This window comes from Amia ocellicauda, chromosome 19 (genome assembly GCF_036373705.1).
Source record: "Amia ocellicauda isolate fAmiCal2 chromosome 19, fAmiCal2.hap1, whole genome shotgun sequence".
Taxonomy (NCBI): Eukaryota; Metazoa; Chordata; class Actinopteri; order Amiiformes; family Amiidae; genus Amia; species Amia ocellicauda.
The window spans coordinates 26,388,763-26,415,753 of record NC_089868.1 but is presented as its reverse complement, the minus strand read 5'-3'; the positions used below and the strand labels follow the sequence as shown (position 1 = coordinate 26,415,753).

Genomic DNA, 26,991 nt, shown 5'->3' with positions numbered 1-26,991 from the left:
GCAGCAGCTACAGTCCAGACGCTCTCGCCGCTGATTGGCTGCCAGGGAGGAACAGGAACGGCGGTGGTGACGTCACAGGCGGCGAGGGGAGGAGCCGCTTTCTGTCCCGCTGCCGCCGTCCCGACGCGATGACGTCAGGCGCTCGTCCATTGGCGCTCTGCCATCTTTGATTGTGCGACAGGCCGCGGCGAGCGGGGCCTCACTGAGCGGAACCGCCGCGTCTCCAGACCCGACCCGACCCCGGACACAGCAGCGCCACGGACCGGCACGGCAGCGGCACCGACACCGCGCACCGGAGCGACGCAGGCGGCCAGCCAGGGACAGCGAGACAGGCAGCACAGGGCCCCGCAGCAGCTCGCTATTGTGCTCCGCCCGGCCGCGCCGAGAGCGAGAGCGGACCCGTACGAGACGCCCGGACCGGCCAGAGCGGCGGAGGAGAGCGAAGGGACCGGCGGAGACAGGTTGGCTGCGAGGGGGCAGGGATGGGGCGCGGGCGGGCCTGGGGGGCGAGGGGGCCCCGGTGATGGAGCGAGGACGGGGGGAGAGCAGGAGGGGTGCAGCTCTTGGGCCGGGGAGGAAGGGGAGGGCGGTCGGTATCCCCCAGCGGAACCGCAGGCGCCCGTCGGGATCTGTATAGAGACCCACATGCACGGCCGGGCGGTACCGATCCATAGGGGGTTCGTATCTGTCCGCGCTGGGCTGTGCTGACGCGTACCGGCCGGGGCGAGACCAGAGCCGGGGACTCTCCCAGGCGACCGGCCCGCCGCAGGGGCTGATGGACGGGGGCCCTGCCTGCCAGGCTACACACGAGGGGCTGTGACCCTGCATGGCCGGGCCCTGAGTGCGCTGGCGGTCCAGGGCTCCCGGTGCTCGACTGGAGCCGCCGGGTTTGGCACCGCTCTGGTCTGGGAACCGGGGCCGTGTTGTGTGTGACTGACAGGCCGGCCTCCAGTGGGAGCCCCTGGTTTGTGTGGCTGAACTACTCCATGTCCCGCAGCGAGAGCAGCGTCGCGGCTGCAGCCGGAGAGATGGGTGTGAGTCACAGGGGACCCGGCAGCCGGGCCTCCGCGTCAGTCGCTCCTTTGTGTGGCGGCTGCGGTGTGAGCTCAGACACTTCCCGGGACCGGGGGGGCTCCACTCACAGCCGCTCTTTGCTTTCGGTTTTCTGTCTTCTTTCTTCCTTTCACTCCGTATGAGCGCATTGTTGGCTGCTGTTGTTCCCCGGGAGGGATAGAGAGAGAGAGAGTGCTGTCCAGTCCTGCCCTGAGGAGAGGCACGCAGGCCAGGCAGGGGAGCACTGCTGTGAGTCTTCAAAACGTTTTTAATTAAATGCAGTATAAAGAGATGCTAGTCTTGCGGTGGGAGGGACAGACCAGGCCGTCCTCATATGTTGCCCTGCTTGCTGGGCTTAGTGATTGGATAAGGTCTGCTAAGACATAGTAGTAATAATCATAACCCCTACTCTCCACTCACTCTCTCACTGGACAGGTCAGTTTCCATCCAGGCGGGCCCGTTATGGCGAGAACCGTTTATAAACTGGCGGTGGCTGTGAGGGAGGAGACCCGTTCACAGAGAGCAATGTGCAGATTCCCTAATTATTCCTCTTGAAGACACCCCTCCCCTCCCTACATGTGCACTGAGAGAGGGAGGCTCGAGCCCCCAGGCTGTGACACGCCTGCAGGGAGTCCCCTCCGACGCGCAGTGACGTCGCCTTGCTCCCACTTCCCAGGTGTGCACAGTGGACACGCCTCCCTGGGTGCCCCGGTGCATTGTGGGAGCAATGGCAGGAAGGAAGCTGTCAGTCGGGGTCTGCCCCTACGCTGCAGGGCTGTCCATTTACGAGCAGATTGGGTTTGCTCTCGGCCTAGAAGCGAGTTCCTGTATTGTTGTGGTGATTGAGACTGGACCCAGACCCGTTGCGCGCGGAGCTCTGCGTTCCCGACACTGGGGGCTCGGCGCTGCTCGTTCAGTGTGCCCCCGTGAGTGAGCTGCGTCTCTGCGCTGACCTCCACGCTCCGCCCCTCTGTGCTCTTGTAATCCCCCCACAGGGGCTGCCGTTGTGCCTGCGTGAAGGGGTAGGGTCAGGGTGAGCGGCAGACTTCCTCGAGCTGCACATCTGGCAGGCAGATGGCTGGTGTGGCTGTGCTGGAGCCACAGTGACTCCTCCCTCATCAGCCGGGCCTCCCCCCGTCCCCTGCGGTCAGCGGGCTGGTCTGGAGCGGCTCGGCTCCGGCCAGACGGTCAGGTGTTCTTGCTGGGGGAGCTGCAGTGAGGTGACTCTTCAGATTCAGGTAGTTGATAGTGTTAGTCTTGCTCCCCAGGTCTAGGCTTTGCTAGTTCAGGCTGGACTGCAGCCCCTCCTCCTGTGCTGCGGAGAGCCGGCTGTACAGTGTCCTTGAGTGACCCCCCCCCCCCCCCCCAGGCTGGCAGTGATGCTGCTGGCTGTCTGGCACAGGCCGGAGGTTTCCACAGCACCGACTCGGCAACAACAGCGACAGCAGGCTGGCACTGAGAGCCATCGAGAGACCTGAGTGGCCCGTCCCCGAGGAGTGTGGCCCCGTTCCTTGTAGGATCCCGTGTGGGGTGAGCGCGGGGCCGATGCGTCTCTGTCGGCGTGCTGTGAATTTTGAAGGGCCCCCCGTGTGGGTCGCAGGGGTCTCCTGCAGCCATGGCAGCCCGACGCGCTTCGCTGGGTTGAATAATTGCCGAATGAAGACGCGGAGGCGGACCTGCACAGTGCCCTGCCGGCCTGCTGATGTGGCTCGATCACAGTGTGGTCTCCCGGCACCACAGTGCTCCCCACACGCACCCTTTATGCCATGTACTCCAGACACGTGTTTTTTATTTTTATTAAAGTTTGTCTACAGCAGGTCTTCTGTCTCTTTGTCTCAGTCTCTCTCTCGTGTCCCTTCAGGAGGCTGGTTCTGAGGGGAGAGGCCGCAGGATCAGACTCAATGAGTTTCCAGCGAAATGTCAGAGAAGTCAGGGCAGAGCACCAAGGCAAAGGATGGCAAGGCCAAGTACGCGACCCTTAGCCTGTTCAACACGTATAAGGGGAAGTCACTGGAGACCCAGAAAACTGCAGGTGAGTTGTGTGTGTGTGTGTGTGGTTGCGTCGTACCCGTGTGCGTGTCGTGTGCTGCAGCTGCGACCGAACGCCCGTGACCGACCCTCTCGTCCCCCCCCCCCCCCCACAGTGGCTGCCAGACATGGGCTCCAGAGTCTCGGCAAAGTTGCGGTCAGCCGGCGCATGCCCCCTCCCGCCAACTTGCCGAGCTTGAAGGCCGAGAACAAGGGCAACGACCCCAACGTCAACATCGTGCCCAAGGACGGCAGCGGCTGGGCCTCGCGGCAGGACCAGCCCGGAGAGGAGCGGTAAGAGTCGCCGCTGTTAGTCAGCCCCCCGGGGGAGAAGTCTGCCGGTCTGTGGGCTCTGTGTGATGTGAAGGCCTTATAATAAAGTTAACCGTTTGTGTCTCTGTGCTCCAGACAACAGGAGACGCCTCCCCCCCAGCCCAAGCCAGGCACCCCCCAGCCCCCGGAGGTTCCTACAGGGGCCAGCCGCTCCTGGGCCAGCAACAGCAACCCCCCTGGCCAAGCCGAAGGTAGGTGTGCCCTAACGAGCGTAGGGCAGCTGGGTTCACACCGCCGGTGTGTAGTAAGGCGCCATTTTCACCGGGGAACCGATGTATCGTGGCCGCTGTGCCGAGGAGGGCCCTGACGCTGCAGTGCTCTGTGTTTCAGGGACGCCCCGGGCCAACAGCCACTTCCAGCAGGAGTTCCCCAGCCTGCAGGCGGCTGGGGAGCCTGACAAGCCCGGCAGTGACAAGGAACAGGAGGAGGAGCCGTACGGACCCGGGCCCAGCCTGAGGCCGCAGAGTGAGTTCTGTCGCCGGCCCGTGACGCCTGCAGGGGTCTCGAAGCCCCTCTCCGGATCGGAGCTCTTGGAATAAAGAAACCAACTTCTGATGGAGACGGTGGATGGGACAGGGATTAGACAGGAGAAGGGGGACGGGGACTGGAGATGGGGACTGGAGATGGGGACTGGAGGGGGACGGGGACGGGGGACTTTAGAAGTATAGTATATAGTATAGAGGAAGCGGGCAGTGATGAGTTTCTGTAGCAGCTCTGCGGTCTGTCCCCCCGGCTCCTCCATTAACCCCTGTCCTGTTCCCTGCAGATGTTGGCAGCTGGCGGGAGGGTGGGGGCCGCAATCTGAACACCGCTCCAGCTTCCTCGGAGATGGACAGCAAGGCGCCGGAGGAGGGGGGCGGCAGCGACACGCCCTCCCCCACGCCCGAAGCCTCCGACCCCCACAAAGCCCCCGGCGAGCCGCGGGACAAGAGGGACCCCCGGGACCGGCCGCCTCTCTGTGCCCCGGCGCCCCCCGCCACCGGCGCCGCCCCCCCCCAGCCCAAACTGAACGGCGGGCAGCAGCCCCCAGCCGGTGTGCCCCCCCAGTTCCACCCGCAGTTCCGGGGCATGATGCCCCCCTACGTGAGTCACTGTTCAGAAATGAATACGTACCGTCTCTGAGAGCAGCTCTGTGCGGGTTTTTCTAAATTCTGTTATCCGGGTTAGCTACAGAGCCAGGTTAACTACAGAGCCGGGTTATCCGGGTTAGCTACAGAGCCAGGTTAACTACAGAGCCGGGTTATCCGGGTTAGCTACAGAGCCAGGTTAACTACAGAGCCGGGTTATCCGGGTTAGCTACAGAGCCAGGTTAACTACAGAGCCGGGTTATCCGGGTTAGCTACAGAGCCAGGTTAACTACAGAGCCGGGTTATCCGGGTTAGCTACAGAGCCAGGTTAACTACAGAGCCGGGTTATCCGGGTTAGCTACAGAGCCAGGTTAACTACAGAGCCGGGTTATCCGGGTTAGCTACAGAGCCGGGTTATCCGGGTTAGCTACAGGGCCAGGTTAACTACAGAGCCGGGTTATCCGGGTTAGCTACAGAGCCAGGTTAACTACAGAGCCGGGTTATCCGGGTTAGCTACAGAGCCAGGTTAACTACAGAGCCGGGTTATCCGGGTTAGCTACAGAGCCAGGTTAACTACAGAGCCGGTTTATCCGGGTTAGCTACAGGGCCGGGTTATCCGGGTTAGCTACAGAGCCAGGTTAACTACAGAGCCGGTTTATCCGGGTTAGCTACAGGGCCGGGTTATCCGGGTTAGCTACAGGGCCGGGTTAGCTACAGAGCCAGGATAACTACAGAGCCGGGTTATCCGGGTTAGCTACAGAGCCAGGTTAACTACAGAGCCGGGTTATCCGGGTTAGCTACAGAGCCAGGTTAACTACAGAGCCGGTTTATCCGGGTTAGCTACAGGGCCGGGTTAACTACAGAGCCGGGTTATCCGGGTTAGCTACAGGGCCGGGTTAACTACAGAGCCGGTTTATCCGGATTAGCTACAGGTTCGGGTTAGCTACAGAGCCAGGATAACTACAGAGCCGGGTTATCCGGGTTAGCTACAGAGCCAGGTTAACTACAGAGCCGGGTTATCCGGGTTAGCTACAGAGCCAGGTTAACTACAGAGCCGGGTTAGCTACAGAGCCAGGTTAACTACAGAGCCGGTTTATCCGGATTAGCTACAGGGCCGGGTTATCCGGGTTAGCTACACAGCCAGGTTAACTACAGAGCCGGGTTAGCTACAGAACTGGTTAAGGTGGCGCTTGCCAACCTGTTACCTGATGATTTTACTCTTTCTGCCTGTTTTCTCTTATTGACACGCACAACCTGCTTTAAACCCCTGACACACTCCCCTTTAAACATCGAACGCAGTTTCACAATCACCCTCCCCTTTAAACATTTAACTCATTGTCATAATCACCCTCACCTGACCTGTGTCTCTGTGGTGCTGCCCCAATTGGGGTCATGACCCCAGGCTTTGGGACGGCTGTGCTGTGGGTTCATCAGATCTCATTCACGGGGACGTCACTCTTCTCTCTCCCCCCACAGATGTTCCATGCGTACCCCCGGATGCCCTACACCCCGATCCAGGGTGGGTACAGATACCCCGTGGCACAGCAGGAAGCGGGCAAGTAAGTGATGTGTCTGGTCTGTGTTCGCTGGGTCCATTTACCCTACCGGGGGGAAAGGCGTTACTGTGAGGTGGGGGTTAGGGACCAAAGTGGCATGAAGTCTCCCCGTAAGAGCGGGTGAGTTGAGCTCAGTAACTAGGAATTGGGAATCTGGTAAAACACCGTGGAACAAACCGGAAGGTGTCAAACGAGTCCCTCGCTAACCCCCCTTTCCCCCGCAGGGCCCCCCGGGCTCCCGGTCGCCCCCCCCAGGGCCACGGGCAGGCCTGGCCACAGGACCCGGACAGGCCGTCCATCATCAGTGCCACGGAGCTGAAGGAGCTTGACAACCTGGACACGGAGGCAGACGAGGGCTGGGCAGGTGAGTGTGTGTGTGTGTGTGTGTGTGTGTGTGATGGGGGGTTGGTCAGCACTGTGTCGACGGGGGGAGCGGCGCTGTGTTGCCTCTCTGACAGTCGTGGTGTCTCCCCAGGAGCCCAGATGGAGGTGGACTACACAGAGAAGCTCAACTTCAGCGATGACGAGGAGAACCAGGCTGGGAAGGAAAAGGGTGACAACTGGTGAGTGTAGTAGTGCAGTAGGGTAGTGTAGTGCTGTAGGAGTAGTGTGGTAGTGACCCAAGCAGTGCAGTGAAGAGTAACCTGTCACACGTCTGATGTCAGAGGCATGCCAGAGACGAGCACTTGCTGTCTCCGCTCCTCAGCAGTCACATGGGCGTCAGTTTGGTTGTTCTGGTGCTGCGGTGCGCCCCTCTAACCCCCCCTGCCCCTTGCCTGTGCAGGGAGTGGATGAGCCAGGTGGAGCGCATGCGGGCGCGCAGCAGCGAGGCCCCCGAGGGCTGGAAGCAGGGGAGCGACCCCAGGGCCCCAAGAGCGCCCTCCCCCGGCGGCAGGGGCCATTACGGCAAGACGGAGCAGCCACTCGACTACCAGGTACGGCGGACGCCGAGACTCGGTCGCTTGGCCAGTGCAGTGCCGGGCCCCTCTTTCTCTCTCGGCCTCCCATCGGGCTAACCTCTCCCTCTCTCCCAGGCTACGGGCCGCATGCTGGCGATGACTGGAGGTCCCCGGCAAGGTAAGCCGACGACCGGCGGGATGGGCGTGCCGCTGACGGCGCCGCCGGGGCCCCCCCTCTCGGAGGAGGAGTCGGAGGCGTGGCGTCAGAAACGGCGGAAGCAGCCGGAGCTGTCGGGGGCAGTGGAGCGGGCGCGGCGGCGCCGGGAGGAGCAGGAGCGCCGCGAGGAGGAGCAGCGGCTGGCCGCCTGCGCCGAGAAGCTCAAGCGGCTCAACGAGAAGATGCGCCCCCCTGAGAAGCAGCCCTCGTCCTCGCCCTCCCCCTCCCCGCAGCCGGACGAGAGGGAGGCCGCGACGACCACCATCACCCCGGTGCCCCCCCCGGCTACGGCCGCCGCCCCCCCCCTGCAGCTGCCCCCTCCCACGCAGCAGCCGCCGCCCCCCCAGGACAGAGGGGAGATCGGCGCCGCGGCCCTTGAGGGGGGGGAGGAGGAGAATAAACAGCAGGCGCCCCCCTCCCAGCCCCAGCCACAGCCCCAGCCCCAGCCCCAGCCACAGCCCCTTCCCCTCGAGAAGTCGGTGCGGGAAGTGGAGCTGGAGGCGCCGGCACCGGAGGAGGGCCAGGCAGACATGGCGCCCAGGAGAGACTGCTTCAGCGCCGAGGAGAGCCGAGGTGAGGGCCGGGCCGGAGAAACCGCGGTTCAAAGCCGGCTCTGTTGGCATTAGGAGTGAACGGAGATCAACAGGGCCACGTCTGAACCTGAAATCTGTTCTGTTTTACAGTCGAGGAGCCCCTGCCCGCCGTGCCACGCCTAGACCCCCCCAGCAGCGAGGACCCCCAACCCCTGACCCCCGAGACCGAGGGTGAGCCGGGTGCCACGCCGCGCCCCCCCCTGACCTCCGGATACTCCAAGCAGTTCCAGAAATCCCTGCCCCCACGCTTCCTGAGACAGCAGGTATGTCCGTTGCTTTCCGGGCACCCCTGCCTGCCGCCCCTCTGCCCGCCTGGCACAGCTGGCACTATACATAACATAATATAACTGTCCCTCTGTGTCCCCTGCTCTCTCTGTCTCCCAGGAGCAGCTCAAACAGCAGCAGTGGCAGCAGCAGCAGCAGGGGGGGGGTCCTGTCTCACCCTCAGGGGCCCCGGTGCCCCCCCCGCAGCACCGCTCGCTGTACCAGCCACTGGGGCCCCCCCACCAGCACCTGGCCGCCATGGGCTTCGACCCACGCTGGCTGATGATGCAGTCCTACATGGACCCGCGAATGATGTCTGGACGGCCCCCCATGGACATGCCCCCCCTGCATCCAGGTATGAGCTCCACACCCCCCACTCTCCTTCCTCTCACGGTCCCTGCGTCCCGTCTGTCTCTCTCCCTCCTTCCCACAATCCTCTCTGTTCGCAGGCAGGATACCCCCAAAGCAGCTGGTGCACCGAGACCCGGCCGAGGGTTCCCCCGCCGATTCATTCGACCACCTGACACGGCCCGTCCGGGACCATGGGCTGCCGGCCGAGGCGCGCCTGGTGTGGGGCTCAGACCCGTACCCACCAGCCGAGCCCCAGCCCGCAGCCACGCCCCCAAAAGGACAGGAGGAGCCCAAGGAGCCGAGGTAGGGGCCCGAGAGGGAGGCAGTGCCAGCGGGGGGTGTTGTGTGTTGTGTTGGTCGGTGGGAATGACCGCCTCTCTGTTCTCTTCCAGGCTGGACTCGGGGCTTGAGCTGGACAGGACTGTGTACCCCCCGGACCCCGGCCTCCTCGAACCCCGCGCCAAGACCGACTTCTTCAGAGATGCCACAGACCCGGGGCCAGGCTTCCACAGCCGGGGGTCTGAGGAGGTGCCAGGGCTGCTGCCAGGCGACAGGGGCCTGGGGCCGGCGACGTTCGAGCCGCAGGAGGCCGGGTTGTCCTGCGGGGAGGAGGCGGAGAGCCCGGGCCCGGCCCCGCAGCAGCGCAGCGTCTCCCAGGAACACGCCCACGTGCCGGAGGAGCCACACTTTGAACAGGCTGGCCCCGTGCCGGGGCTCCTGGAGGCAGTCGAGCGCCCCGAAGACAAGCCCAGGAAAGAGTCCTTCTCCCAGGGCCCCTCCTCCAGCGGCAGCAGCAGGGCCACCCCCCCGGCCGAGGGCCCGCACAAGACAGACAAGCTGCCCGCGCCGCTGGTCCCCAAACCCAAGCCGGAGACGCGCTGGGGCCCCCGCCAGGGCCTGAGCCGCAGGGAGGGGCCGGTGCGGCGCTCGGGGCCAGTGAAGAAGCCGGTGCTGCGGGACATGAAGGAGGAGCGTGAGCAGCGGCGCGAGCGGGAGGAGCGGCAGGAGCGCGGCGCAGACCGTGGCAAGAGCGCCACCAAGCCCCCCCCTGTCGATGGCCTCAAGTCCCCTGGTGAGGGGGGGAGGAGGGAGCCCCCTGCCCCCGAGCCCGTGGACCCACAGAACGCACCCCCAGGGAAGAGCAGGGGGCCCCAGGGGCCAGGGTTACTCACACCCGCCACCAGAGACGACAAGCCCGAGAAGCCGTCGGGAGAGAAGACCCATCCCGAGCCTAAACTGCCCTCCAGGAAGGAGCCCAACCTGCCCCCCCGGGCCTACCGGCGGGATGAGCGGGACCGAGACCGGGACAGAGACCGGGACAGAGACCGGGACAGAGACCGGGACCGAGACAGGGACAACCGAGACAGGGACAACCGAGACAACCGAGACAGGGACAACCGAGACAACCGAGACCGGGACAACCGAGACCGGGACAACCGAGACAACCGAGACAGGGACAACAGAGACAACCGAGACAGGGACAACAGAGACAACCGAGACAGGGATAGGGATAGGGAGAGGGAATGGGCCACTGACTTGAGCTTCCGGGGACGTGGGCGTGGAGAGTACTACTCCCGCGGACGCAGCTACCGTGGCACGTACGGCGGGCGCAGCAGGGGCGGCCGGGGCCGGAGTCGTGGAGATTATCCATACAGGGAGCCACGGTCCCGCGCAGACCTGCCCCTGGCGGCAGGGGCCCCGGGGTTCCGGCGGCGGGAGGAGAGCGAGACGCGCAGCGAGAGCTCGGACTTCGAGGTCATGCCCAAGCGTCGGCGGCGTCGCGGCTCGGACTCGGACTCTGACAGTGAGGGCCGCGCCTCCGCCAGCGACACCGGCGCCTCCGACCGCGAGGGCAGTGCCAAGCCTGGCAGGCCGGTGCGCAGGGAGGGAGTGGGCGCTGCCCGCCGGGGGGCCAAGCCAGCCACGGGAGTGGCTCCATCCTTTGGGCTCCCCGACAAGCTCGGCCCCCGCGACGAGGAGGGCCGGCCCAAACCTGGTTTCCTGGCCAAGGGTGAGCCGGCGCGGCGCGGCAGGGGGGGCATCTTCAACCGGCGTGGGGGCGGTCGTGAGCGCGGCCCCCCACGGCCCGTCCCTCTGCGGCGGGGGGGCCCAAAGGAGAACTCGCAGTGGCCCTCCGAGCCCATGGAGACGTTCCGGCCCGAGGACGCTGACGCTTCCAGGCTGGACGGCCCTCTTCCTGCCGATCGTCGCCCCCCCAAGTTCGACGGCAAGAAGTACGGTGAAGGTGGGGCTGGCAGCCGGGAGCGCCCCAGGAGGCCCCGGCCTGCGCGGCCCCCCCGGCAGGACAAGCCCCCGCGCTTCCGCCGGCTGAAGGAGCGCGAGGCGGCGGTCAAGGCGGGCGAGGCAGCCACGGTGACCGCTGCGGCAGCTCCCGGCCCGGTGGCAGTGCCGTATGTCTCCAAGGTGACAGCGGGGAGCGTCGCACTGGCCGAGGGGGCGGGGGCCAGCGAGGGGGGGGGAGGGGGTCCATCGGAGGCCGGCTCGTCCGGCGCGGCGGCGGCGGGCAGCAAGTCCCCCGACCTGTCCAACCAGAACTCGTCCGACCAGGCCAACGAGGAGTGGGAGACGGCCTCCGAGAGCAGCGACTTCAACGAGCGCCGCGAGCGCCAGGACAGGAAGGGCGTCCCCGAGCCGCTGGTCCCTGCGGCCCCCGGCTCCACCACACCCAGCAAGGGCAGCGCCGAGGCGGGGGTCACGCCCAAGAGGGAAGCGGGGACCGCGTCCAAGAGGAGCTTCTCCAGCCAGCGGCCCGTGGACCGGCAGAACCGCCGCGGCAACGGGCCCAAACCTGGCCGGGGCTATCCAGGAGGCAAGGGCGAGCGCCGGGGCGGCTCCGGGGCCAAGACCGGGCGCAGAGGGTGAGTTTTCCCATCTGTCCTATGTTTCTCTGACCTGCCTGTGCTGACTATGCCTTTCACTAACATGCATGTGCGTGTGTTCTGTTTTCGTGTGCAGTAAGTGTATGCAGTAAGTGTGTGCCTGTGTCTGTGTGCATTATGTGTGGGTCTGTGGCTATCTTCTCTCCATCTCCGTCTGCTCCCTCGCTCCGTCTCGGGATCTCATTAGTCTCCATCCGACCAGCAGTGCAGGTGCCCAGAACCTGGACTTGGCCCACGGGGGCCCGTCCCAGAGACCCGGCAAGGACTCAGCGGCCCGGCGCAGGGAGGAGGCCAAGCAGGCGGCCAAGAAGCCCAAGGAGAAGGCCGACGCGCTGTCCCAGTTCGACCTCAACAACTACGCCAGTCAGTACACCGGGGGGGTCTCTCTGCTGGTCACCTATGGGGTGGGGGGGTAGTTTGTAGTGTGATGTTGGACCGCCTGGCTGTCGGGGGCTGTTCTGGGGGGTGGGCGGTTCAGGGTGGCATGTGGGTGTGGATGGGGGTTAGGGTGTATTCGGAGCAGGGACCGTCACTAACTTGAGTCCCCCCACCCCCCCCAGGCGTGGTGATCATAGACGACCACCCCGAGGTCACGACCCTGGAGGACCCCCAGTCCAGCGCGGCGGACGACGGCTTCACCGAGGTGGTCTCCCGCAAACAGCAGAAGCGGTTGCAGGATGAGGAACGGCGCAAGAAGGAGGAGCTGACCGTACAGGTGAGGCCGGTGGGCTGCGCCACCTCGCTGGGCAGGTTGACGGCCTGGTGGGGCCACACACAGACTGTGCGGACCACTCCCCGTGCGTTCTGGTTCCCTGTGCCGGCGCTGACCTGGTTTGTGTGCTTGCATTGGCAGAACTGGAGTAAGAAGGGCTCCGGGGAGAAGGGCCGGGGCAGCGGCTCCAAGCTGCCCCCACGCTTCGCCAAGAAGCAGCAGCAGCAACAACAACAACAGCAGCAGCAGCAGCAGCAGGGGCCTCCAGCCAGCCAGCCGCTCAGCCAGCCCCCTGCTCAGCCTGTGGCCCCTCCGCAGCCCCTGGAGGGCGCCGTGCCGCTGCCGGTCGGGGAGTTCCCGGGGAAGACGCTGCCGGCCGGGCAGAGCCACAGCGCCCTGGGCACCGAGCTGTGGGAGAGCAAGATGGTCGCCTCCGCCGCGCTGACGGATATCAAGAAACGTGAGTCACGTGGCCCCTGCTGCCGTGTGTCCGGGGGGGGAAACGATCCGTGTAATTAATAACGCCTCCCGTCTCTCCCTGTCTTGCAGTGGGACCCATCAGCCCCCCACAGCCGCCCCCGGTCAGCGCCTGGAACAAGCCGCTCACCTCCTTCTCTGGCAGCGGGGCCCCTGAGGTGAGGCTCCTGCCCCGGTGCTGGGGTACTTACTCTGGTTGTGTTCACACTGCCGGTTGAAATCCAATCTGATGCTTCTGATATGGACTCTGGAGACGTTATTAAACTCTCTCTCCGCTGTCTCTCTGTGTGCGTCTCTCTTTCCCCCTGTCTCAGGGCTCCAAGGCGGGCGTGGAGGGGCCCGGGGAGCTGGGCATGGACAGTATCCAGTTCGGGGCGCCCTCGTCAGCGGGCAGCACGGACAGCGATGGGGTCCCCGCGCTGCTGGAGAAGGACAACAAGCTGCCCGAGCCCAAGGAGCAGCGGCAGAAGCAGCCCCGGGCCGGGCCCATCAAGGCCCAGAAGGTACTGCGGACGGGTGTGACACACTTGGGCCATCCAGACTTGGACTTGAGCACAGAATCTAGATTCTGTGCTCAAGTCGCTGTGGGATGAGTATAAACTCTGCTGATTGGTGGAAGTGTCACATGTTCTCAGGCCTGACAATTACCGACTCTCTCACCCCATCCCCCCCCAGCTGCCGGAGATCGCCCCCCCAGAGACGAAGGAGTACAAGCCCGGACCCATCGGGAAGGAGCGCTCCCTGAAGAACAGGAAGGCGGCGAAGGAGGGCCGCCAGGCCGAGGGCGAGGGGCCCGACAAGGGCGTGGCGGGGGGTGGCAGGGGCCCGGACCCTGGCTCCCCCAGCAAGGACGGCAAGGGAGTGGCGGAGCTCGGGGGGGACATCGAGGGCATGATCACCGTCCCATCGGCGGAGTACAGCGCCGGTTCCAAGGTACCAGGGCTGGGCAGGGTGCAGGGACCGGGGCGGTGCGGGGGCCCGGCCGACAGGCACCGACCCGTGCGCTTGTGTCCCCCTCAGGAGTCGGTGACGGACTACACCGCCCCCTCCTCCTCGCTGGCGGACAGCGTCCCCTCGGGCAGCGGCAAGATGGAAGACAGCCTAGTGCCCAACGTGAGTCCCGCCCCCAGAGCCCCCCACTCGCCCGGGGGGACGACCGCGCCGATCGGTGCTTCACTGCGGTGATGTCCTCTGTCTGTGTTGACTGACCATTTCCTCTCTCTCCTCTCGTTTCTCTTTCTGTCTCTCTCTGTGCCCAGGTGGCGCTGCCCCCCACGCTGCCCCTGCCCCGCAGAGAGGCCCTGCAGCAGACTGCCAGCCTCACCCCCGTCTCCCCAGCCACCGTGGACCTGACCCTCAAGGTATATAGCCGCGCTGGAGCCTGGGTGGGCGTGTCCCTCAATATAAACGGGCGTGCCCCTGTGCCGGGTGGGCGTGCCCCTCTGCCCGCCCTGGTGTCTGAGGCTCATGTTTGTTTCCCCCCCTCAGATGGAGTCGGCGCGCAAGGCCTGGGAGAACTCGCCCAGCGTGGGGGAGAAGAGCTCCCCGGTCAGCTCGTCCGCCGCACCCATCACCAGCGGCGGGGGGGGCGGCAGCGCCTCCTATAGCTCCTTCTCCAGCGCCTCCATGCCCCCCATCCCTGTGGCCTCCATCACCCCCACCACCTCGCTCTCAGGTACCCCCTCCCCCCGTGGAGCGCCGCCTCTCGGTCATGGGACCCCCACACCAGAGAATAATCGCTTCTTCCTTACCCCCCCCCCAGGCTCTGGCACCTACACCACCTCCTCCCTCAGCACCAAGACCACCACCTCAGACCCCCCCAACATCTGCAAGGTGAAGCCGCAGCAGCTGCAGGGCGGGGGCATGTCGGCCGGGGGGCACTTCTCCCAGCTGGGCTGCATCCCGTCCCTCCTGCCCCAGCAGCAGCAGCAGCAGCCACCCCAGGTGTTTGTGTCGCAGTCTGCAGCAGGTGGGTCAGCGCCGGACAGATGGACAGAACATGGAGGGAGAGGGGGAACATGGAGGGAGGGAGATCTTTGTTTTAGTTTAGTTTATAATTCTGTCCCTCCTCAGGTTCTGCAGCCCAGATCCCGGCCTTCTACATGGACGCCAGTCACATGTTCAGCACGCCGCACCCCCGCCTGGCCCCCCCGTCGCTGGCCCAGCAGCAGGGCTTCCAGCCTGGACTCTCGCAGGTACGGCCCCAGAACACCCCCCTCGCCCGCTCTTCTGTGTCCCCCTCTCTTTCTCTCTCGCTCGCTTCATCTCTTTTCGGTGTGTGTCCCTCTCTCTTGCTCACTGTCTTTTCGGTGTGTGTCCCTCTTGCTCTCTCGCTCGGTGTCCCCCCCTCTCTTGCTCACTCTTTTCGGTGTGTCCCCCTCTTGCTCTTGCTCGGTGTGGCTCGCTCTCTTTTCGGTGTGTCCCCCGCTCACTTGTTCTCTTCGTTGTCCCCCTCTCTTGCTCACTTGCTCTTTCTTCGGTGTGCGTCTCCCCCCCCTCTCTCGCTCGTTTTCTCTCTCTTCGGTGAGTCTCCCTCTTGCTCACTCTCTCTCTAGTGTGCGTCTCCCTCCCTCGCTCGCTCGCTCTTTCTTCAGTGTGTCCCCTTCTCTCTTGCTTGCTCGCTCACTCGCTCTTTCTCTCTTCGGTGTGTCCCCCTCGCTCGCTCTGTCTTCTCGGTGTCAGCAGTTTAGTGAGGGAGGGGTCTGTTGTCCAGGATATAGACACTGCTGTTGATGATGATGATGATGATGATGTGCGTGTGTCTGAGCGTGTGCATGTTGAAGACTGTATTTTGACGGCGTTTTGTTATGCCCCAAGCGTGACCATTGACCTGTCCCCTCTCTCTCTCTCCTGTTTGGGACGGTTCTGCTCAGGCCCTGTCTCCATTGTTTGATTTTCCTTTGCAGCCGGCTGCCGTGCAGCAGATCCCCATCCCCATGTACGCCCCCCTGCAGGGGCAGCACCAGCCGCAGCTCGGCCTCGGCTCCGGACCCCCGGTCTCCCAGCCCCAGGACCTGTTCAGCTCCTCCCTGCAGCCCTACAGGTCAGCGTACAGAGCGCCTGGCCGCCGGGTCTGTCCTCTCACTGAGTCACAGGGGATACAGACATGTCTTGTCCTGTTAGAGGTTTTATTTCTAAACACTGAAGCTCGGTTACTGTGAGGGGATGTTAGAATAACAGACTGTGTCTAGTCCGGTCAGCCGGGCAGTGTCCGGATACTGTGGAGAGACAGTTGATGTAAGACGGGGCACGGGGGCAGGTTTAACCGTGTCCGTCGCTGTGCGGTGGTCGGCGTGTGACCCGTGTCCGTCTCCATCCCCAGGTCCCAGCAGGCCTTCATGCAGAGCAGCCTGTCGCAGGCTTCGCCCATGATGCTGTCGGGCACGGCCCTGCACAGCTACCCCGGCGTGCAGCCCCCCGAGCTGGGCAAGCCCCAGTCCGGCCTGGCCTACCAGCAGCCCTCCAGCACGCAGCACATCCCCATCCTGTTCGAACCGCAGCTCAACCAGCCCTCGGGCCTGGGGGGCTCGCAGCTCATCGACACGCACCTCCTGCAGGTGAGGCCGGGGTCGGGGGCAGGGTGGTCCAGGCCAGGGGGAGCATTCGGACTCTAAAGGCCCGGCTCAGAGGTTCTTCCTTTCTTTATGCTGCCCCGGGGCAGTGCGCGGCGCTTGGGAGAGAGGGGTCTGTACATATGGTCTCCGGTAGGGGCTCTGTGTGTCCGGACTCTGACCGGCGTGTTGTGGTTTGTGTGGCAGGCGCGGCAGGGGCTCAGCCAGGCCAGCAGCCTGTACTCGGGGCAGCAGCCGGGCCAGACCAGCTACTACAGCAGCACCCAGTCTCCCAGCTCGGCCCTGCAGCAGGTCAGCGTGCCGCCCCACACGCACTCGGCGCAGAGCACCTACTACAGCGCCCGGCAGTTCCCCAGCGCCGCCCCCGTGCAGCAGGTGAACACATGTGCCTCCACTCGCACCCTCACAAACCCACATCTGTAAAATACCATGCACACAGACACACACACCTGTGCTTTACATGTGCTGAAACACGCGCACACACACACCTGTGCTTTACATGTGCTGAAACACGCGCACACACACACCTGTGCTTTACATGTGCTGAAACACGCGCACACTCACACACACCTGTGCATTACATGTGCTGAAACACACACACGTGCACACACACCTGTCCTTTACATGTGCTGAAACACGCGCACGTGCACACACACCTGTCCTTTACATGTGCTGAAACACGCGCACACACATACACACCTGTGCTTTACATGTGCTGAAACACGCACACTGAGTGCCTTGTCTCCTCTCCGCCCCAGGTGACCGTGCCCCTCCCGGGCTCCCAGCTCTCCCTGCCCAACTTCGGCTCCACGGGGGGGCACCAGCCGCTCATCGCGCTGCCCCAGTCTCTGCCCACGCCCCCCCAGGCCCAGGGCTCCGGCATGAGCCGCCAGCCGCCCATCAGCCAGGCCTACCGCAGCCTGGTGGGCCAGAGCGGCCACGGCATGATGCCGCCCCCCAGCAAGGTCAGACCCCCGCCTTGTGTGTTCGATTAGAAACCAGCTGTATTGGCAATACAGGGTCACACGCTAGAACAGCACTGTATAGATCATGTACGAATTGAATATGTATTAATAATCATGAATAATATACATGAGTGGATCATACGTAGTCATTCAAACACACTTTTAAATCTCTCCTCCCTCAGATGTGTGATGAAATGAAGCTGTTTGGCAGTGGGATGGATGTGAAGCCGGGGACCCCCCCAGTGAGTGCGCGCAGCACCACCCCCACCTCCAGCCCCTTCAGGTAAACCTGCGCTCCCTGCCCAAGTGCCACGCCCCCCCCCCCCCCCGCCTGACGCACTGACTGACGCGGCCCCCCGCCCCGCTCTGACCCTGTTCTGCTCCTCAGGGCCAGCTCCACCAGCCCCAGCAGCCAGTCCAGTAAGATGAACAGCATCGTGTACCAGAAGCCGTACCAGCCGGGCTCGTCAGGGGTGCGCATCCCCCCGCACTTCCCCCCGCAGTACTCCCCTCAGGTGGGCGTCTCTGCGGCCTCGCTCCTCGGCCCCTGTGGCCCCGCTCTTGCCCGTGAGGGCCCCTTTGCTGCACCACTTCCTCACACCCCCCCCTCCTCCTCCTCTGCAGATGCTGTCTCAGCCCAGCCTCGTGTCCCCGCTGGTCCGTTCCCCCCACAGCAGCTCCTTCCCCGGGGGGGTGCAGCTCGGTGCCGGACTGATGCCCCACCCGCGGCCCCAGCACATGCCCCGGGGCCCCCCACCGCTGGCCCCCCGCGGAGTGCAGGCCGCCATGAAGGCAGAGCAGGATCTCAAGGTGAGACGGGGGGAGGAAGGGAGAGAGGGGGAAGGAGGCAGAGGGGGACAGAGTGAGAACTCTCCGTTTATCCACTTTATTAACCCCCTTATTGACGCCCCTCCCCCCAGGCGAAGCAGCGGGCCGAGGTGCTCCAGTCGACCCACAAGTTCTTCTCCGAGCAGCAGCAGCAGCAGCTGAAGCCGCCGACGAGCAAGACCCCGCGGGGCGGCGAGGGCGGGGGGGGAAAGGCGATGGGCGAGGGTGGGGCCCCCACACCTCAGGGCGGCCCCCCCGACGCAGACAAGGGCCCCCCCCAGGCCCCCTCGCTTGCCAAGCCCGTGCGGACCGGCCCCATCAAGCCCCAGTCCATCAAGCCTGAGGAGACCAAATAGCGGCCGGCCGCCCGTCCGCCCGTCTCTCTCTCCGGACGGGCGAGCCGCGCCGGACTGGCGGAGCACCGGACTGTCACTCACTAACTCACTCACTCGCTCGCTCACTCACGGCCGCTCTCACCCTCTCACTCGCTCGGCCACTCACTGACGCCGCGGCCCCGTCGGGTCCGAGGGGGAGGGAGCGGCACGGTCTCCTAGGAGTGTGGAGTTTCTCCCTCCCTGTGCCGGGGGGGTCACGATGTCACAGTGATGTCATAGTGATGTCACCGCGGCTGTAGGACAAAGATAAGGTTTGAAATTCGCTGCTGAGATTTGCTTTATTATTATTGTGTATCATTTTGTTTTCCAAGTAGAATCGATTATCCATTAAAGGGGGGGCAGTTTTGTTTTTTGTGGATCTTTTTTTTAATTACGAAAATAAAAACTAATCTTAACTGGGGAGAAATCACAATAAAAGGTCTTTTTTTAGGATGCCAAAGCCTCTCTGGGTTTTCAGTTCCCCCCGTGACGAGTTGCACGTGAAACGGTTATTAGACGGCTGCCTGACAGTGGTGGGGGGGGGGTTGGCACTGCACCACAGAACGGTTCAGCCGGAACCAGGAATCGTCTGTCGGACCCGGCGCTTCTCGTGGTGCCCGGAGCGGTGGGGGTCCGGCGGGAGACTGCCGGGGGCTCGGAGACGGGGAGGGAGAGTGAGAGCCGGCGTGCGTCCGGTCCGCACCCCCGTCCTCCCCGTCTCTGAGCGCCGGGCCGCAGGACAGAGGTCTCACGATCGCTGCTAAAGGCCAGCAGAACCCCCCCCCCTCCGTCCCCGTGACATGCTCTCTCTCTCTCTCTCTCTCTCTGCTTTCTGTCCCGCGGTTTTATTTTTATACATTTCCTCCGTTCGCTCCTCTTCCTGTCTCTCCGGCAGATCTTCTCATCACAGCCTTCTCTCGTGACTGGGCTGGCGGTCAGCGTCGCTGCAGGGGTCCGGCGGGAGTGCTGGGGGCACGGCAGGGCAGCGTGCGGCCCCCCGGCAGCCCTCTCGGACCAGGGGGGGGTGGGAGATGATTCCTGGTGTGGATTTTGTTTCACTTGTACAGGAGTTAATTGCTGTATTAAATATGTACGGTCTTATTTACATTCTCTTGGTTTTGGTTACAGAAACTAATAAAATAATATGCTGTAAAAAATAATAGTGTAGCCAAGTGTTTATTCCTCGGGGGCGTGTGCGGGGGGCCGGTGCTGCAGAACCGGGCCTGGGTCTCGTTCTGCTGTGCAGAGTCGGAGAAGCGAAGTCTCGGTAAGTCTTTAATTCATGCCAGGCTCCTAACTCGTCTAATGCACCTGCTTTCAGCCCCGTCGGTCATCCTCTGCTCTGGAACCGGGGCCGGGTCAGCTGGAGACCCAGCAGCGCCAGGGGCCAGACCAGGCAGCAGACGCCCCGAGTCCAGCAGGCCCGGGGCTGGAGGGATCACCTCAATCAGGACATGGCCACTGGTCAGACCGGTCCCCTTACTGTGCAGTATCTCTATCCACCCCCCCCATCCGTCTCCGCCAGTCCTCCGCTGGCCGGCTGAGGCGCTCAGAGGCGGGACGGGACGGGACGGGACCCTCCGCTCCGCTCTTGTGCAGAACAACTGCAGATGTTGGCGAGTTCTGTGAAAGTTTCCAGATTCCTGGGCAGTTGGATCCATCTGATTGAATCGGTTCCTCTGATTCAGTGAATGGGAAGGTTTGTTCATTTGATTCACTGAAACAAAGACTCGACAGACTCAGACCTGAAATGCTGCCTGTGGGGGGGGGCTCTCGGTCCTGGTCCTGGCGGAGCCCCTGCCCTGCTGGAACCGAGTTCTCAATTGAGCCCTTAATTGAAGTAAATTGATGACATTTGAATCTTTAAATTGTATAACTGATAGTTTGTTCCTTATAGTGTTATACTTAAATGTCCTACTGTTTAAAATAAAGGCTCTGATTAGAAATTACTCCAATTAAGGACTCAATTAAGTAATTGAACTCGGTTGCAACAAAACCCAACGGCAACAGTGTTCGGCCAGGCCCAGGGTGCGAACCACTGCTCTAGGGCCAGGTCTAGCCGCGTCGGTGTTTGGCAGTAGGGAGTTATTTTAGGGAATTTAATAAAGCAAGGAGTACCTGCAGAAGTGTGTATATATATATATATATATAATATTTATTTAATCTTCAACAGAGCATCTCATACATATTAAATTGTAATGGGCAGGGAGAAAAATAAAAGCACAAGTTCTGATAAGGCAGTTAATATGGCAAAAATAAAACATGGTTCGCCCCTTTAATCGTGCTGTGGTTTCAGTGAAGCCACGCCCCTCTGCCTGTGGGGGGCGTGGTCAAGTGATTGACAGAACTTCTCAGCCCTGTCACTCACGCATGGTAAAGAAAACTGACCGACACTAACGAACATCATAGAAAAATAATTCATCTCGAGCTCAGCGCTTCCTCTGGGTGCGGACGGTCCTACTGTGCGACAGCTAATGTTGCTGTGAAGCAATCGCCTAACTCCGCATGCAGACTGTGTGTGTGTGTGTGTGTCAGTCGCCTGTTGGGAGCATTAACAGTGGTGTGTGGGTGTGTGTCAAAGTGCATCACTGCATGTCGGTGTCAATGGGAGCGTGTCTGTATCAGTGTGTGTATCTATGTGTATCAGTTTTAGAGTCTGTGTAGTAGTTTTAGAGTGTGTGTGTGTGTGTGTGTCAAAGTGCATCACTGCATGTCAGTGTCAATCTGAGCGTGTCTGTGTATCAGTGTGCGTGTTGTGTGTGCGTGCCATGCCCGTCTCAGTCCCCCTCCAGGCGCAGGTTGTAGCTGACCATGTGGAAGTTGTCCCAGGCGTACAGCTTCCTGGTGCGGGGGTTGTAGTCCACCATGCTGTTGTACCGGTAGCGGTTGCGGAAGGGCACGGCCAGCTCCTTGGCCGTCCCCGAGGCGGTGCTGAAGCTGTGTGTGACCGCCGTGTCCGGGGCGCTGTAGCTGGCCACCGTGTAGAGCGTGCCGCAGATCACGAAGGCGTTGGCCACAGACTGCTTACGGATGTTGGTCTCCCAGCTCCTCTTCACCTGGGGGTGCAGAGAGGGAGGAGAGAGGGAAAGAGGAAGAAGAGGTGTAACCCAAGACTGCTGAACACTACACAGTGGCCCCTGACCTCTGAACTCTAACCTTGACCCTGAGGGAGAGAGAGACGCACCCTCCCTCTCTCCAGTCTCACCTCCAGGGTGTCGGGGTCGAGCAGCGAGAGCACGATGGCGCCGCGGGCCTTGCTAGTGCTGTAGATGGCCCAGAGCCCGGTCTCATCCACCGCCAGGTCAATGTCGGTGTAGCCGCCCCAGGAGTAGGGGTACTGGCCGTGGAAGCCGGCGTGGGGCAGCTCCCGGCGCGCCGCCACGCTCTCGGTGGCCAGGCTGTAGCGCAGCAGGGTGCGGCTGCGGCGGCGCTGGTAGTAGAGCGAGCCGCGGTACAGCACCGCCCCGGTGCTCTCCATGGGCTCGGGCAGCAGCAGCACTTTGGTGGGGAAGCCGCGGGCCAGCTGGGTCTCGTCCTCGTAGCCGAACAGCTGGCGCACCTCGCTGCCCACCGTGTCCACGCGCCACACCATCTCAGCGCTGTAGGGCGCCGCCGGCTCAGGGTCCTGCATCCACACGCCGTACTTGCCTGCGATGCTGTCGGCCTTGCGGTGCGTCCGCGGCTCGCCCACCCACACCAGCTCACCGCAGCCTGGGAGAGAGAGAGGAAGAGAGGGGGAGAGGTCAGCGCTGCAGGAACAATCCCTCAGGTCAGGCCTCTTACTTTCCTTACTTTTCCGTGTCAGAACACTGGTCTGTTAAGTGTATAGCATAGTGTGGTGTGAGTGCAGTGTAGTGTGTGGTATTGTGTAGTGCAGTGCAGTTCACACACACTACACCGGCAGTGTCAGGTGGGGCTGCAGGGGACGCTGTTGTCGCCCTACCTTTGCTGCCGGCGAATGAGTCAGGACTGGGCGGCACCCCCTGCTGGACGAACCGGGACGCCGGCATCTCCGTCACCTCCGCCTTCAGCTCCTGGTACCCAAACTGCCAGGCAGGATCTGATAGAGGGAGGGAGGGAGAGGAAGAGAGGGAGTGTTTTTATAGTTTTGGCAACGCTTCTTGTCTTGCCAGTAAAAACCTGTTAACTTGAAAGTGTGACAGACAGAGAGAGACACACAGGAAGTCAATGTCATTCACAGAGACACACACACAGTCACACAGACACACACACACACACACACACACACACACAGACACACACACAGTCACACAGTCACACAGACACACACACACACACACACACACAGTCACACACACACACACACACACACACACACACACAGACACACACACAGTCACACACAATCACATTCGCTGACCCTACAGTACAGGGCAATAGTGTTGAACTCTAACGATGCACACCCACTCCAATAATAATAAAAACACATTTAAATATATATATATATATATATAATAGTTATCGCCCCTCCCCTCGCTGGCCGCCCCCCTGCTGACGGGCAGGAATGCTCTGGAGGAAATTAATACAGTGGGGGGGTTAAACTCAATCATTTTCCCAGCTGCCCTGGAGCCTGCAGGACTGCCCCCTGGGTGCGGTGAGCCATTCCTGCCACCAGGTGGCACTGCAGCCCCGACACACCGACACAGGCCGGGTGAGCGCACCTGCAGCTCCGTGTCCCTCTCTCTCTCTCCCTCTCCCTCCCCCTCTCTCTCTGTCTCTCCCTCCCTCTCTCAGTCTGTGCCAGGGGCTGGTAACCATCAGCACTAACTGTCAGCAGCTGTTTGACGAACACCTTGTAATTGAGGCAATTATTTGAGTCATTGTGCATCATTATAAGTTTCTTTCTCTCTCTCTCTCTCTCTCTCTCCCTCTTAATTTTCAATCCAGTTCAGTTTGCTTCATTGGCATGACAGCAGTACACTGATTTTGCCAAAGCATTACAGAGATTATAACAGACTGTTTCAATGACTCTCTCTCTCTCCGTGTTGACTGGGCTCCAGCCCGGGGGCAGCTGGCCGCGGTCCGGTCCTGTCCTGGCAGCATCTTCAGCGCTCTGTGATGAACGACCGGGGAGAGTCTGAGCGAGGTCAGACTGGAAATGCATTCGGATGCGATCGGATTTGGCGGGGGGGGGTTTGGGGTGGATCTCTCCTCTCGTGGGCTAGGCCCAGCGGTCTGCACTCAATGGCCAGGACAGGGCATGGCAAGCTGGGAACCGGCCGTTGGACCAGGAGAGGAGACGCGCAGAAGGAGTTGCTGGTGAGAGGCTGACCTGAAGGACTCAGCGCTGGATTCCTGTTGTCCCCTGTGCTGTCGGAGCGTGTTGAGTGTTAAGAACGTGCCGACCAGCGTTCTGTAGCGTTGAACACAACTAACAGGATCACGAGCTGCCAGTCAGTGTGTCAGTCAGTCAGTGTGTCTGTCCTTGTCTCTGGGAGTCTCCTGTCTCTCAAAACTCTTCCTCTCCCATCCTCTCTCTCTCCCACTCCTATCCTACACCACACTCTGAAACTGTATCTGTCCCAGCGTTTTCCAACCCTCTCATCCTCCCTCCCTCTCTCCCTTTCCGTCTTCTTTGCCCCCATCCTCACAACTGCCCTGTGATGATACCCCCCCTCAATTCAATTAATAAATCTTTACTGGCATGCGTGTTGCCACAGCGGTGGGAGGCACTGAAGACACACCTGTAGAGACATTTCTCTCTCTCTCTCTCTCTCTTTCCGCACTCACCACTGGGGGGTCTCTGGTGGCTGTCCTGCAGGTTGGAGGACGCGGGTCCACACTGCCTCGCCCGCAGCCTCTCATTCTCCCGGCGCAGGGTGTCCACTGACCTCTGCAGCTCCTGTGCCTGTCTGTCCAGCTGCTCCTTGTCTCTCTGCAGCTCTGTCTTCTCCTTCAGGGCCTGGCTGTACGCCGCCTGCAGCCCCCCGCCCTCCTCCGCAGCGCCCCCCACCAGGCGGCCCACCAGCGCCTCCAGCAGGCCGAGTCGGGCGGTCAGCCCCTCGATCTGGGGGTCTGGCCCAGCAGGCGGGCAGGTGTCCTCAGCAGGGCTGGGCACGGTGAAGGTGTAGTGGCAGCGGGCGTTGCGGTCATTGGCCCTCCTCAGCGTGGCCCCGCCCTGCGCCAGCGCCCCCCCCCACAGCAGGCAGGACAGACAGATGGCCACCGGCCCCCACATCTCCACAGATCACACCCCCGTGTGTCCTCGTCAGATCTCTGTATCCTGTCCCTCGTGGCTCTGTGAGAAGAGTTTGACCTCTTCTCTGCTCGTGTGTGTGTACAGCAATGTGAGCTCAGTTCTGTGCCTGGCCTGCGCTGCCTGCTCCTGATTCTCTCTTCCTCTCCGTCTCTGTCCCGGTGTCTCTGGGTTTGTGACTGTCCTTCCCACACAACCTGTCTATGGTCTCACTCTGTCTCACTCTCTCTGCGCTGTACGAGACAGTTATCTCTGAGGTTTACCTCTTCTCTCTCTGTCTGTCTGTCTGTCTGTCTCTGTCTCTGTCTCTCTCTCTCTCTCTCTCTCTCTGTGTTGCGCTCTTGTGTCTCTTAAGGTTCCCAGTCAGTCTGAGCTCTGGCAGGCAGCATTGGGGCTATTTATACAGTCAGGGAGGGAGAGGAGGAGGGAGAGTGGGAAGGAGGGAAGGAGGGAAGGAGGGAGGGAGGGATGCTGTGTTTTGGGATTACCCCACCGAAAGAACATTCCAGAGCGGTGTTTGGGAGCTCTTAAAGGGACAGGGGTGTGAATGTGTGTCAATAACTTGTCACGTGTCACACGTGTGTGAACATGTCCCCTAGGACCAGTCTTCAGCTCCTGTCCTGGTGTGGAATGCAGGGGGGTAATTACATTGATTCAGTTAATTGGCTAATTCATTTATTGAGTCCTTTGTAATCAGTTAATTGATCCTAATTGTTTGCTCAACAGCACTGACAGTAATTCCCCTGGTGTGACGCAGGAGTTTCAGGAAGTGTGTGAAGGAGCGGGGAAATGCCCCCAGCAGGGGGGGATTCCAGGGTGGAGGCACTGGGTAGAGTGGTGGAGGAGAGGAGAGAGAGGGCTGACGCTCAGTCTGTCTGTCCACAGGCGCTCCAGCTCCCGGGTGTGTGGCAAAGGCAGGGGTTCAGGTCTCAGACTCCCTTGTATTAATAGCACAGCCGGGGCTCAGCATTCCTCTGGGGGGGCGGGGGGTTTCACTGCCCCCTGGGTGCAGAGCAGCTCCCCACTGCCCCCCTGTGGAGCGCGTGTGTCTGTGTGAGGGTCCTCGTCTCCCCGTCTCCTCTGCCCCCCCGGTATCTGCTCTCACTCCCTCAGTGCAGACTGTGTCTCTTATTAATATTCTATTATTGTTTACTTCTTGTGTGTCTGTTTGGATCTGTCTCTGTGTGTCTGTGAGTCTGTGTCCTGTATGTGAGTGTGTGTGTGCGTGTGCGTGTCTGTGTCCTGTCTCTGTCCTTGCCTGTTGGCTGTTCCTGTACTAACCACAGTTTCCTGTTTCCTATCTCTGCCGCTCGCTGCCCTGGCCTGCAGCCCGAGCCCGGCCTCGTGGTTTGGCAACTGGGCACCAGCGCTCTGTACTGATCAGAGGGCCAGCCGTGACTCACCTGCACAGGTACTCTCTCTCTCACACACACACACGCGCACACGCACACACAATCAGACACTCTCTCTCTCACACACACATACACGCGCACACGCACACACAATCAGACACTCTCTCTCTCACACACACACACACACTCTCTCTCTCACACACTCGGGCACACGCACACACGCACACACAATCAGACACTCTCTCTCTCACACACACGGGCACACGCAATCAGACTCTCACTCTCTCACACACACGGGCACACGCAATCAGACTCTCACTCTCTCACACACACGGGCACACGCAATCAGACTCTCTCTCTCTCACACACACGGGCACACGCACACACAATCAGACACTCTCACACGCACACACAATCAGACACTCTCACACGCACACACAATCAGACACTCTTTCTCTCACACACACACACACACACACACACAGACTCTCTCACACACATGGGCACACGCAATCAGATACTCTCTCTCACACACACGGGCACACGCAATAATCAGACACTCTCTCTCTCTCACACACACACAATCAGACTCTCTCTCACACACACACGCACACACAATCAGACTCTCTCTCTCTCTCACACACACACACCCACACACGCTGACACTTGTCTCTGGCTGCAGACACACATCCCTGTCGCGCTCGTGAGGAACACAGAGCACAGAGGGAGGGCGGGGGGGTGTTGGGTAACAATAACAGCACCGGTCCCTCCCGGGGGCATGAGCTCATGTTTACACATTCCCACGCAGTGAGGAACACCGTGCCACACCGCGCCGCCCTCCCCCCACACGCCCCATTACTGTTATGACTGTTATGACTGCGCTCTCTGCCCCTCTGGCCCGGCTGCCACCGTCCGTCACGCAGGGCCGTCTGCAGAACTGGACTCTCCGTGGTGCCAGCTGGGACTGTTACTCACTTCGGTTCTGCAGGATCACTTTACTGTTACTGGCAGAACCCACAGTTCCTTCAGCTGCAGGGCGGCCCGGCTGCACCAAAAAACCGAGCCGAGGAACACGCATACAGAGAATAACAATAATGATGAACAAGTAAAAATGCATGTAGATCATTATCATCGACCCATTTCATTTGCTTTTATTTGTTTTAGTCTCTCAGAACCACAGTTTCTACGGCGAGACAGAGGGCTCGGCGCTGATCCACAGCGGGGGCCTGACAC

The 26,991-nt window shown here is 61.8% G+C and overlaps 2 protein-coding genes across 3 annotated transcripts; one reads left to right on the top strand and one right to left on the bottom strand.

Moving 5' to 3' along the window:
* Positions 1 to 121: 121 nt before the first annotated feature.
* Positions 122 to 19,349, top strand: prrc2c (proline-rich coiled-coil 2C). 2 transcript variants are annotated; one of them, XM_066692426.1, is made up of 34 exons: positions 122 to 461; positions 2,915 to 3,085; positions 3,198 to 3,375; positions 3,490 to 3,605; positions 3,745 to 3,879; positions 4,181 to 4,497; positions 5,958 to 6,040; positions 6,262 to 6,401; positions 6,513 to 6,600; positions 6,822 to 6,972; positions 7,072 to 7,726; positions 7,837 to 8,009; positions 8,131 to 8,365; positions 8,460 to 8,664; positions 8,754 to 11,240; positions 11,467 to 11,624; positions 11,822 to 11,976; positions 12,115 to 12,433; positions 12,523 to 12,608; positions 12,765 to 12,953; positions 13,126 to 13,383; positions 13,471 to 13,563; positions 13,710 to 13,811; positions 13,939 to 14,125; positions 14,213 to 14,419; positions 14,524 to 14,645; positions 15,357 to 15,493; positions 15,773 to 16,007; positions 16,209 to 16,397; positions 16,781 to 16,987; positions 17,170 to 17,270; positions 17,376 to 17,502; positions 17,612 to 17,797; positions 17,908 to 19,349. In XM_066692426.1, the coding sequence occupies exons 2-34, from the start codon at positions 2,971 to 2,973 to the stop codon at positions 18,169 to 18,171; spliced, it is 8,400 nt and encodes a 2,799-aa protein (XP_066548523.1). In that variant the 5' UTR covers positions 122 to 461; positions 2,915 to 2,970; the 3' UTR covers positions 18,172 to 19,349. The 2 variants fall into 2 exon arrangements, with proteins under 2 accessions (XP_066548523.1, XP_066548522.1); XM_066692425.1 differs by having other exon boundaries at positions 123 to 461; positions 15,324 to 15,493.
* A 967-nt stretch (positions 19,350 to 20,316) lies between these two features.
* Positions 20,317 to 24,771, bottom strand: myoc (myocilin). Its single transcript, XM_066692078.1, has 4 exons — positions 23,941 to 24,771; positions 22,133 to 22,249; positions 21,395 to 21,900; positions 20,317 to 21,245 (listed from the first exon to the last, which is right to left on the bottom strand). The coding sequence occupies exons 1-4, from the start codon at positions 24,386 to 24,388 to the stop codon at positions 20,967 to 20,969; spliced, it is 1,350 nt and encodes a 449-aa protein (XP_066548175.1). The 5' UTR covers positions 24,389 to 24,771; the 3' UTR covers positions 20,317 to 20,966.
* Positions 24,772 to 26,991: the final 2,220 nt, after the last annotated feature.

Coding starts and splice junctions, on each gene's coding strand:
- prrc2c (XM_066692425.1), top strand. CDS start 2,971: ATGTCAGAGAAGTCAGGGCAGAGCACCAAGGCAAAGGATGGCAAGGCC. Junction 4,498..5,957: donor GGGGCATGATGCCCCCCTAC/GTGAGTCACTGT, acceptor CTCCCCCCACAG/ATGTTCCATGCGTACCCCCG. Junction 16,008..16,208: donor TCGACACGCACCTCCTGCAG/GTGAGGCCGGGG, acceptor TTTGTGTGGCAG/GCGCGGCAGGGGCTCAGCCA.
- myoc (XM_066692078.1), bottom strand. CDS start 24,388: ATGTGGGGGCCGGTGGCCATCTGTCTGTCCTGCCTGCTGTGGGGGGGG. Junction 22,250..23,940: donor CCACCAGAGACCCCCCAGTG/GTGAGTGCGGAA, acceptor TCCCTCTATCAG/ATCCTGCCTGGCAGTTTGGG. Junction 21,246..21,394: donor TCGACCCCGACACCCTGGAG/GTGAGACTGGAG, acceptor CTGCACCCCCAG/GTGAAGAGGAGCTGGGAGAC.